Here is a 12,554-nt window from a genome sequence, read left to right as displayed (position 1 = left end):
TGAAAGTTTTTTAATGTTTGAGTTAACTTTACGATTAGTCCTAAATGACTTGACTGCATTCTTCATTCAGAATTTTGTCAATTGTATAGCTAAGTGAGCAACTATATGTTATGAAAACCAATTACTGGTGAGTCGTTGAAAATGCTATTAAACATTTTATTATATATATATATATAAATATGATATATCATAGCCTTCATATATACCAGATATTCTTATTTGTGCACAGTCTTTCTCCATTTTTCTCCTTTCTCTCTCTTCCTCTCTTCTCCCACCTTCCTTGTCTCTCTCTTTCTTCCTCTCACCAATACTTTGACTTTTCTGCAGAACCTGGGTTTGGTTTGCCTTCAGTCCATCACTCTAATTCTGGAAGATGACTTTAACAAACAAGTGACACTCAGCAGGGGAGGCCAGATCCTCACCAGTCCCAACCAAGGCTTCACCCTGAACGGTAAGAAGCATTGCTGTGAGTACGTTAGCACCAACAGCAAACCCAATCCAAAGCGTCCATTTTCATCTAGGTTGATGACACGTAACATTTCCTGGGTACTTGTGCCACTTTGCCAAATACACCGGAGACCACAATCCTTATTGTTTTTCTCAAGTGGCCTAGAATTTGCACAAACAAACAGATTCTGGCAATGAAATGAGATAGACACAATAATTTGGGAAAGGACTTGCAGGCTCAGTAGGGTTTTCTGAAGAAGGTGATGAGTCACTGACCATTTAAAGTTGAACTTGGGATGAAGGAGGTGAGGAAGGAGGGTATCTGTGGAGCTTGTTTAGGAGGTAACTGCGTTGACATCGCTACATCCTGAACAGGGTCAATAGAGACTGACATTAGGGAAGCAGATGGAATACGGTCAGCATGTAGACGGCTTCATACATGGGAGTTTCCCGGGATGGACTTGTTTATGTCTGCTCTGTAGTAGAGATATTAAGAATATTCTTTTACTCTCACACTGAAAACTCTCTCAGAGATGTTCCCACTTGTGTTACCGATCACATGTCAATGTTACACAAATATCACGCTAGGAAAACTCATAGTCATGAATGTAAAACTATTACTGTTTGACCAGTTTATGAAATGGTGATCTCATACACTTTAGTCAAATAGATGGAAATAAACAGTGAGTCTTAAGGAATTGTAATTCATTTCTTTTTTTGGTCATATAAACACACACACACACACACATACACACACACAGAGAGACACACATACATGACTTTTGATGGAAGGATTTTGAGATGACAGACATCAGATAACCAACACACAGCATGCTACACAGTGAGGCATGGCAGAGCCAGGGAGGAGCTACTCCAAGGCAGTGACAGTGTGACAGTGGAAATGGATAGAAGACAGATTGATGGGCTGTCAGAATACAAGTGGCCTATACTTACTGCTGGATTCAGTTGTGGCTGTATGGGAAGGCAATGAAGAGAATGGAGAGCTCAAAGAATATTTTTCAGATTTATGGTATTAGATTTATGTCTCATAAAATAATGATTACCGAGAGATATGCTTTCTATTCTTTTTGACATTCACAAAAATTTGGAAAAGTTTTGAGACAATTGGTACTTCCTAATGGATCATGACCACTTTAAGGTAACATACTACACTACAACACATCACTCATACACAGACATACATACATGTCATATCTCTCATATAACATACAAAAACCACACATACACGCAAATACACAGTCAGAGACACACACGTCATGCACCACACTGCTCTACATCTCTCCGCACCTCCACACAATACACTTCCTGTCACACACAGATACACACCACATATTATACTACCACCTGTGTACCATACGTACCCCTTATAAAACCGCACACCACACCTCTGCTACACCATTCACCCCCACCACACATATGCATATACATGTACACCACACACAAGAACGCATACTTTATGATAAGATAATTAGAGTTCAAACACCTAATATCAAGATGTTCATCAACAGAGATTACATGTGAACAGCAGCAGTCTATCAGGAGGAAGAAGAAGATATACATCAGAGATAGAAGGAAGGAAACAAGAGAAAAGCAATCAGCCACTAGGGATAGATTTAACCCTGGAACATAAGCAAGACGTGCCAACTAGCTAGCCACCTCCGATGTCATAGAAGAGGCTCAGTGTTGTCCAATGCCGTTTCAGAACACTGCCTGCATGTGGTGACACTAATTTATGTATGTTATTTTCCTACAGGCATTGTTGAAATTCAAACCCTGTCATCCTTATTCATTCTCCTAAGAACTACCTTTGGTTTAAAGATCTTGTTTGCTATTGACGGCGAAAGAATTTACATTCAGCTTTCCAGCGCCTGGAAAAGGAGGACGTTAGGTCTGTGCGGCACCTTTAACGGCAACATCAGGGATGACTTTCTGTAAGTATGATTTATGTGCAGCCTGCTGAGTTTAATGCCTGTCAGTTTAGAGGAGAGAGATTCATTAAAAGTGTTTACATAACTGATAGGAGGCCAGCAATCACTGGCTAAGTGCTTCACATATATCTTGGTATTTAACCTGTATAGTTACCCACTGGGTTAGCATCTTCGTTGTACTAATTAGTGAAGAAACTTAAGACCTCATGGGAACAAACGAATCATTCAGTCACTTATGACTTCATAAAGTTTTCAAACTCAAGACTCTGTTACCCATGAACTTTATGCAATCCCGGAGATATAAATACACGATATATTTATCAAACATATAGTGGGAATAAACCATCAGGAAACTTATTTCAAACAATTCTTTGCTATACATATAATACCATTTATTAACGATGAAAGCAACTTTGCATAAAAGGAAGATGAATGCGTTTGTTCATTTTGTTCATTTTTTTCTATAAAGAATTGAATTAAATATACCATACTACAGGGCATATAGCTTCTTCTACATTCTTCAGGGTCACTCAGTCTTTTGATTTTTAAAATCAACACTGAGAATATATAGAATAAAATGGCAAATATTTTTGAAAATTCTGTCCTAATCTCAAGCCAAAATTTAATGACTTGTCAAATAAAACTCACCAATAAGAAAAACAGTAATTCCTAAAATGCAAAAAATTCTAATATAATACAGTCCAAAGATATATGAATTTGATATTTACACAGGCATAATGGTTGTATACAAATATTTACAATATATTTCCTAAAATAAAGCCGTATGTTGATGTAAGAGTAAAAATCTTTCTATAGTATAAACACTGTAATTCATTGCACACAACAGTTTCAAATCGGAGATGAGGTGTTCCGGGAACATTCGTTGATGTGTGTGGTATGACAGTATGTGAAGTGCAAAGTATGAGTTATGTTTTCAGATCCAAAGTTGTGTGGAGTCATGCAGTGTTACATAGGTGATTGCTGTGAGAAACAACTTGCATTCATAACATATTTGATGTGATGTGGTGTGTGTGTGTGTGTTTTCTGTGCAAGCCAGAAGTTAACCTTGAGTGTTACCCCTCAGGTGCCACCCACCTTGGGTTTTTTTTTCAATCAGGACCTCTATTGGCCTGGAACTCGCTGATTAGGGTAGGCTGGTAGACTAGGATATCAAGCACCAAGAATTCAACTGTTTCTACCTCCCAGTGTTGGGAGGTAGAACATGTATCACCACTTTGTAAATGTGTTTTAGGGATAAGAAAAGGTCTCATGTAGTCCAGGCTGGATTCAAATCTGCAGTGTAGCCAAAGCTGGCCCTGAACTCCTGATCTTCTTTCTTCTACCTCTCAAGTGCTGCTATTACAGGTGTGTGCTCCACAGGTGACCTCACTTGACTTGGAATTTGATTTGGGTGATCACACGTTTAGAAACCTTTGAACCTTGCAAAACTTTTCATGGCCCCCTTTTCATTTACATGATTCTGTATGTGTCATGACCACAGTTTAAGAAACTGAGTTAACTCATGTCCTGGAGCGAGGCTTGAATTTATGCAATATCTCAGGATGTGGGCTAACTGCCGCCTCCTGGCTTCTCCTCTGTTGCCTTTTAAGTTCTGTGGTCTGCTTTTTAGAAACTTGTAGCCTTTTAGAAAAATCTTAGTTCATATTTTATTTGTATTAATGTATTTTATATTATACATACTGTATAATATATTTGTATTAATGGTAGTAAGTTAAACTGTGCCATGTTACTTGGTACTATGGCTGGTTATAAGATAAATTTTGGTATCAAAGTTCGTCAGATTTTGGGAAAATTGGTGTTGCATTGGGAGGAAAGCAATAAAGTCTGCTAGTCACGCTTGATAGGAAAATGTGCTTTCACTACCCATGAGAGGCACCAGTTCACGATTCAGGGTCATGTTGTGAGTATTAGTCATTCAGCCTGAGGCTCACTGGGAACCAGTTAAGTGGGATAACACAATGTTAATCCCCCAGACACTGGTATTGCATTATCAGGAAAAGATTTAACCATGAAATTGAAAAATAACTCCTCTGATGACTGTCCAGGAGTGGTGCTGAGCTGGGCTGAGGGTTAATGGAAGGAACTTGTTGAATTGGTAGATAATAGAATTCTATTATTCATCGTGATATCAAGAGCCAATGTGATAGATACTTGAAAGTTGCCAAGAGGTTAACTGACAAATCTTTCTGCTGCAAGAATGAGAATATGAGGTGCCACATGTGTTCATTAGCTTGGCTTAACCATTATACAGCAGACCCATGCAACTTTAAAGAATTATCTTGTACTTTCTAAATATACACAAGCCGGGACCATAATATCAATATAAAAGATTCTAATGAAGGAATATTCAGTGCTATGTGAGGCAAGAAAGCAAAATGCACATAACATATTGAGGCAGTTCCAAAATAATAAATGTTACCCTTTGTGCTCCTAGCCAGAAACACAGTATAAGTTGAGAGGTCTCTGTGGGCTGACATCCGGGGACCATGTCATAGAAGAGTGGTTCTCTAAATGACATGATTTTTTGAATACCTTCACATATAATCTTTTCCCTCTGTGGTTCTTCCCTTTCTAATCTTGATTTTACATTCAAACCAACTCAAGCCTTATTTGCTTTCAAAAATTAGTTTACGCCTAGCCAAAATTACATCTAGATTAGTGTGAAGGAAATATCACTTATCAGTTGTTCACACCAAATGGCCAGGTTTAATGAGAGTTAGCAACCTATTCTTGGTCTCTAGGGTTACACGATTCTAGTCTACCATGGATAGTCAGCTGAACTAAGCAGAACTTTTAGTAGTGTGCCAAGAAGCTCACTGACTGGGCAATGAGAGACGATGTTTTAATTAAAAATTTAAAAAGCAACATTTATTTTACATTATCTCATGTAATTTATTTGCATTTAGCTATTTTTTTTTAATTTACTCCAGGTTAGAGTAATATGGTCTCTATCATATTTTCAAAACAGAAACCATGCTAGGAGGCTTGGCTCAAATGTCCAGAAAAGACATTAAAGTCCTGTTCCTTGGCCTTGTTTGTCAGAATGGGTTAGCAGTCAGTGTTTAACAAATGGCAGAGCTGTCTGCCAGTCTCTAAGGCACCCGTCTCTTCCGTGCATAAACACTCAGGCTCGATAAGAATACAGGATAATATTTCAGTCACAGATAACTCTCGAACATTGTTTAGCTTTCCAAGAAAAGCAGTTAAAATTCTTTACTTGACCAAGGTTAACGTGAAGCTACAAACATAGTTTAATGGAAAAATATTAATCGAGAATTTATTTTACATGCCCTGTTGGAGCAAGTCAAGTAAGTTTGGTGAGCTGAAAGGCCGTTTTATAAAAGTGAAATACAATAAATAAACAGGGCCTACATTCTGGTTCTTATCTTAAACAAATTTATTGTTTTAAGTCAACTAAATGAAATAAGAGACTGGAACTCTGGGTAGCTCCTCCTGGGAACCCTGAGATATTTTGCTTTCCCTGGGAGGAGGGCTAGAGAAGGAAGGCTGGGGAACAGAAGGGGGGAAAAGTTATTAGGATTCAGAGAGTTTCTTGAGTCTTAGTATCTTCGTCTAAACAAAATGAGACTTTTATATTTGGCTTCTTATAGTTCTTTAGCATCCTGGGGACCCACTGAGGAACAGGAAAAGGAAGGAGGGGTTGGGGGAGACGATCTCCTTCCTCTGTTCCTGAAGAAGTGGTCTCAGCTAGATGGAAATTAAGCAACTCATCCTCAAGGGCACAGAGAGAGTGGAGATCAAGCCCATTCTTCCTGTTCAGACATTGTAGCCATGCGCACAGATCTATGGACAACGCCTTGATCTGTATGTCTTTACAGGGTCTGGCTCGGTGTCTGATAGTGAAATCACTTAACAAATGTTGCCCGTTAAATGAAGGTCCCTGAAGGTGGAATTTTTATATTTGTCCCCTCAACGCTGTAGTCTCAGTCTAAAAGGGTGGTAGCTCTCTTCTGTTCCGGTCTGCCGAGGAAACGAACAGGTGAATAAGCGTGAAGGAAGAAGGATTTTTACGTCAACTTTCACCCAGCTTTAATCTATGTTTGCTTAGTATTTCAGGTGTTCCTATATAAGTTGATATAGTGAGCCAAGAGTATAGACCGCTATGTGCTGTAGAATTTGTCAGTAGTTTGAATAGACCATAAAAACTATGCACCTCTACGTTGCCACATTCACCTTAAACTACACTCAGACTAAATTTTTGGTTGTTTGAATGATGGTTATCGGAGCGGGGCCAAATCTGATCCTTGGCTTTCTTGGGCTTAATGAGACTGATTAGCATTTCTCTGAGCTTTTGGTTTTCTTTATAAAATCGGCACAAGGAAGGGTGTTTTCTTCCCAAGGCAGAAATGAAGACTCGATAAAAGTTATGTATGTTCATAATTTAGCCCCTTGAAAAATCTCAAGGACAGGAAGCTGACACGTTCATGTTTCTCTAAAACTCTTAGAGAACTTGAATTTCTAAGACTTGTTTGACCATTAAGAAAAAGAGTATTTACTTATTTGAATATTCAAAGGATATATGCAAATAAGAGGAATGGGAAAGACTACGGTGAACATTTTCTCGCCTTTCTAGTTCTCCATCAGGCATGATCGAAGGAACCCCACAGCTTCACGCACATGCGTGGAGAGTTTCCTCCACGTGTTTTGCGCCTGTCCATGTCCCGATGGTGGATCCCTGCAATATTAACCAACAGAACAGTAAGTCCTCCTTTCCACACGTACACTTAGGGGAGATGTCCAGTATGGTACACTCATTTTATAGTCTTCTGTTATGATTTTAAATTACGATTTACTCATTGCGGCAAGAACACTGCTGCTCCTTGTGTGCTTTTGTTCAAGCCTATGCTGCATTCACGATCTGTATGTGCAATTAAGGCTATTGGAAAGAACAGCAGACAACCTATTCTTTTACGTTTTAAAAATGTGCACATCATGGGTATTTATGACTTTCTTCTTCTCCTCAAACACAGGCTGCATTTTGGAGTTTTCAGATGCAGGAAACACTCGAAGACTGCGGCTGTAGTTTCAGGGTGCTCAGCCGCAGTGTCATAGTGTGATAACTCAAGCACGTCTCGTCTTTATTCCTACTCACAGCATCTGTTATCGCTCTGTAAGCAGGGAGCCCAGGACCCAAATATTGATTTGTGCTATTAAGTGGGCAACAGTCTGAGATAGTCATGCTCCAGCTTTGCAATTTGCAGGAACAACGCAACTCAACATGCCTAGAATTTTGGACACACATACACCACACACACACACACACACACACACACACACACACACCTATGTATGTGTTTGCATTTCCCCCAAATACATTTTAAACTAAAGCCACAATAAACCAAATCAAAGGCTAGTTTGTTTTCCAGTAAAAGGAGTCTTCTTCTTTCTGAACAAAATTTAATGTGCATATTTGATTATTTATTTATTTTTTACTTAGCCTAATTTACTACTTTCATAGGGTTAATTTTTATATGTTACTAACACTGGCCAAGAATCCATGTTCAGTCTCCACATTTATTCTAGTTGTGTATGAATGCTATGCTGATTATTGAATAGCTTTTATCTTAAGCTTAGTTCGAATGTACTTTCACCCAACATGTAAAAAAAAAGACAGTCATCTTTTTATCCCTATGAGGGTTCCTGTCTCTTTCTCTTTTTCTAAGTATCTCAGTCTCTTTCTGTCTTTGTCTCTATCTCTCCCTGTCACTCTGTGTCCCTGTCTCTGCCTCTCTCTAATCTCAAGAGTAGACTAGAGTCTTGGCTTTTATGATGTACTGTTTTTAAATCCATTTTCATTTTCCCTCCATTCCACCCTGCTATCTTAAAAACAAATTTACTTCTTCAGCCAATCTTATCTGGTTTCTCATATCTTACTAGTTTCTAACATTGATGGTTTCCGTTTGAATACTGCAGTGACTCTGTTATTTATCCAGTTACTATGTAAAGGTTTCGGTGGAATTCGCTTGATTAGCTGTCTCTTCTGGCTTCATCTTTATTTTGTAACTGTCACAATGCACCATATTTTCCACCCCTTTCCTCCTGCACTCTATGTCTTCTATGGTATTTGCTTCAGAGGTTTTCTTTTTTCCTTTTGCTGTGAGCTGTGATTTCATAAAAATCCTAAACATATAAATTCATAAACAGAGAAAAAGAAAAGAAAGTAGTCAAAAGCCAACTACTCTCAACAGGACTCTGGATATTTTCTTACAAGAATTTTTTTTTTTTTAGTTACTCTTTATTTAATGTCAGTGGAAATACATTTTGATCTATAGATTCTTAGAGCACAATAGAATGGCATTACCAGTGCATTATTTTGCCCTTTCAGGGTTCTTGGGGTGAGGAATTTGTCCACCAGCAGTGTATGGTCATTTGTTCCCCATATGTACACTAATTTGATGCAATAAAATAGTACTTGGGCAACTACCAGGATGTTTATTATTAATAAATATGCCTTAAATTTGGGAGTTGGATGGTGAATACGATGTAAATACATTGTATACCATTCTTAAAGAATTAATGACAATGTTATATTACAAATGAATATGCCTGACGTTCTCAACAAAACACATCCAGTATTGTTCCTTGAAGGTGAAAAGGATCTAATGTCCATTGGTCTTTCAGTGACAATGACAATACAAAGACTGACTGATTTTTATCTCCTCGGGAATCAGTTCAAGTGAGGTCCGCTTACATCAAGGAACCACCTCACCTTGTCTTTTTTCACTGAATGACAGCATCCCCCTGAGCTTGTCACACCTGCTTGGCCAGTCTCAAGCAGGGTTGTATTTGCTCAGCACTGACTTGAAGGTGTGATTGTAGGAGCCTCCTTAAAATAAGATAGTGATAATTACACCTCACAGACGTCAGAATGGATTCCAACCCCGAATTTCTATTCATTATGCTCCCAGTTTTTTCCACACATGAATTTATTGATCAAACATAAAACTAAGCTCCTCATGCTTGCCAGAAGCTGGACACTGTGCATTGTGCTGAATGACTCTGGCATCTGTTCCATTGTCTTTCACCCTTGAGATTCCATTGGAATGCAGTGATTGCCTGTCCTGGGATAATGGTTTTTTTTTTTTTCTACAAACTTGTCATTACATCCATTATCAGGAACCACTTTTGTTATGTGCATGGAGGTCTGGAGATGATAAGCCCCAGTTCCTCACAGCAGGTTTCCTGAGGTGATCCCCAGGCATAGGCTTGCTGTGGTTACCACACCTGCCAATCCTTTTGTTGCTCCTGTTATTCAGGTACACTAGGTTTTGTTGTTGTTGTTGTTGTTGTTGTTGTTGTTATTGTTGTTGTTTTGGCTCAAAGACAATTGAATTTGGACTCAATGCTGTTACCCGTGTAAGCTGCTGAACTTACTGGCCCTCATTTTAAATGATACATTTATAGAAAAGGGAGATACTTGAGTTGTTTGGTACCCCATTCTTCGGGTAATCTCTGGCAGGTATAGAAAAGACTCATGGCTTCTTTGTCTGTTAGTTGGGTATGCAGCGCACTGTGATGTCATCCACCAGGAGCTCTTTGCTCCCTGTCATGTCTACGTCAGTCCAGGGCTGTACTACCAGCTGTGTCGCCATGACGCATGCAAGTGCGGAAGCTCCTGCCTGTGCAATGCTCTTGCCCACTATGCCTACCTGTGTGGTCAGCGCGGTGTGCCCATTGATTTCAGAGCTCAGATCTCCTTCTGTGGTGAGTATGACATCACTGACAGATGACCAGGTAACTCTTTAGACAGTTTTGTATTCATAATGGATGCTGTTAAGTTTTTGAAAGAGGTCTCAAGATTGTATATAAATGATTTGAAGTATTCTTATGGTGTATAAGGACTGAAAACAAATGAATACCAAGAGATATGCTAGAAAAAAGAACTTTAAACATAGGACAGAGTACTATAGTGCTTGCTTAGTGTGTGAGAGTCCCTTCATTTAAACTCATGGGACTAGAGGAGGGAGAGTGGGAGGGATGGAAATAGGAGAAAGAGAAAGAGGACTCCAGGAGGAGAGACACATCCAGAAAGAACGTTAATAACTGTGGGTTATTTGTTACTACGTTGAGTATGAGTGTGTGTCTTGAAAGAAGCATTAATTTGAAAAAAAATTGAAAATATTCTTATCCTGGAAATATAGCTAAATATTGAAGAGTATGAAAAAGGAGGATGCTTTATGACACAGCTGATCTGTAGTTAAAATAGGTCCACTGTGCTGTAGGCATTGACTGTTTTGTGTTCTTGGAAGCTAATACTCCTGATCTTGGTGTCTGCTGTTCCATTTAATGTAGAGAGATACAGTAGTGTCCTATGTTTATTTTTCCAGCTATGACCCTTGGGCTTCCTGGTTTTTATTTTTTTCTAAGTTTACTGAAAATTTGTTACATTTATTATTTACAGGCAGACTTTAGCTGGTATAAGAGCAGAGCTCAGGGCCTGCAAAGCTGGAAACATTAGCCTTTTGGTCCCTTAAGCAGAATATCTTCTGACTCCTGCTCTAGTCCTTCCTTCAGCCAGGGCTTCTCATCTTTGAGAAATCAGCTTAAAAGTCTTCTAGTTCCCTCACGTTTTCATTGCAAGCTAATCTTTAATGACTGAACCATCTCTCCAACCCAAGTGTTCCAATGTCATGATGTTTCTTTTGTGAGCCTTGAATGGCTAAGCCTTCTCTCCAGCCTGGCTTTTCCAATGCCTTGTTTTTATGAAGGATTTTTCCATTCCCACAGGAGTGAAATCCAAGATCTAAGACAACTAGGATTAACACACTCTTCTCCTCTGCCTCAAATTGTTTTTTATTCCCTTCTTTATTTATGGCATCTGGAGATGCGCTCCACTCTTGTTCCCACCAAGTTATATTACACACCTAACATCATTTTAATTATGTTTAAATCAGAATGACCAAAGTATTTGTTTCCGTGAGTTTGAGATTTTTGTTTTTTTTTAAGTAAAAGGAAACCTTTAAAAAGTAATATCTTTAATAGTTCTTTGAAATTTTCATTTCATTTTTTTAAACTTAATATATTGTTTTGGAAAATTTTAAACATGAATTCTCTATGCCATTTTACTATCTTTCCCTTCCAGTTACTCCTACGTCTTCTTACCCCCTCTCCAAGTTATGATCTCTTCTGTAATTGTCATCATTGCATATATGCGTATGAATACAACCTGATGAGTCCCTTTTATGTTGCTCATATGTATATGTGTCTAGGGATGCGCACTTGGAATTAGATCACCTATGGGGGGGATTGTCTCTGGAGAAGACTGACTCTCAGCAGCCATTCATTGCCTATAGTTCTTCATCTAGGGGTAGGAGCTCATGAGATTTCCCCTATGGCCATTGGCATGTCACCTGATATTGCCATTGTGCAGATATATTTTAGATTATTTTATTTAGCCTGCCATTTTTAGTTCCATTTGATGGAAAGAAAAATTGTTTTAAAAACAATGTATAAACATGATAAAACATGATATATATGATATCTATAATATATATCATATATCAATCAATAAAATTAAATTGTGCCACATTTGTAGAGGAATAAATGCTTACTTAGGTTTCAAGAATATGATAAGGAGGAGGATGACTATACTGGCTAGCTTTTGTCAGCCTGGTACAACTAGGGTCACCTGGGCAAAAGAGAATCTCAACTAACTGAGAAATTGCTTTCTTTAGACAGACCTGTAAGTGTAATTGGGCTATTTTCTTGATTACTAATTGATGAAGGAGGTCCCAGCCCCCTCCCCCCACCACCACAGGCTGTGACACCCTTGAATAAGTGTTCTTGGGATGTTTAAGAAAGGGTAGCTGAGAGTGAAACAGATGCAGAAGCCCACAACCAAACACTGAATGGAGCTTGGGGATTCTTATGAATGAATTGGGAGAAGGATCTAGGGCCCTGGAGGGGATAGGAACTCCACAGGAGATCAACAAAGTGAACTAACCTGGACCCTTGGGGGTTCTCAGAAACTGAATCACTAACTGAAGAACATACATGGGCTGGACTTAGCCTCCCTGGACATATGTACCACATGTACAGCTTGGTCTTCATGTGGGTCCCAAACAACTGGAGCGGGAGCTGTTCCCTAAAGCTGTTGCCTGTATGTTGATAGCATTT

General features: G+C 38.8%; 1 protein-coding gene across 1 annotated transcript in view; it reads left to right on the top strand.

The window, feature by feature from the left end:
* The window catches only part of Otogl (otogelin like), a 143,043-nt gene that overhangs the window by 35,365 nt on the left and 95,124 nt on the right, over positions 1–12,554 (top strand). Inside the window, exons 16-19 of the mRNA XM_028754595.1 lie at positions 328–451; positions 2,222–2,399; positions 7,012–7,136; positions 9,933–10,142. Coding sequence (XP_028610428.1) covers positions 328–451; positions 2,222–2,399; positions 7,012–7,136; positions 9,933–10,142 — 637 coding nt within the window. The remainder of the gene's footprint in view (positions 1–327; positions 452–2,221; positions 2,400–7,011; positions 7,137–9,932; positions 10,143–12,554) is intronic.

Source organism: Grammomys surdaster, unplaced genomic scaffold, assembly GCF_004785775.1.
Source record: "Grammomys surdaster isolate TR1022 unplaced genomic scaffold, NIH_TR_1.0 126028, whole genome shotgun sequence".
Taxonomy (NCBI): domain Eukaryota; kingdom Metazoa; phylum Chordata; class Mammalia; order Rodentia; family Muridae; genus Grammomys; species Grammomys surdaster.
This window is presented reverse-complemented; position numbering and strand designations above follow the sequence as displayed.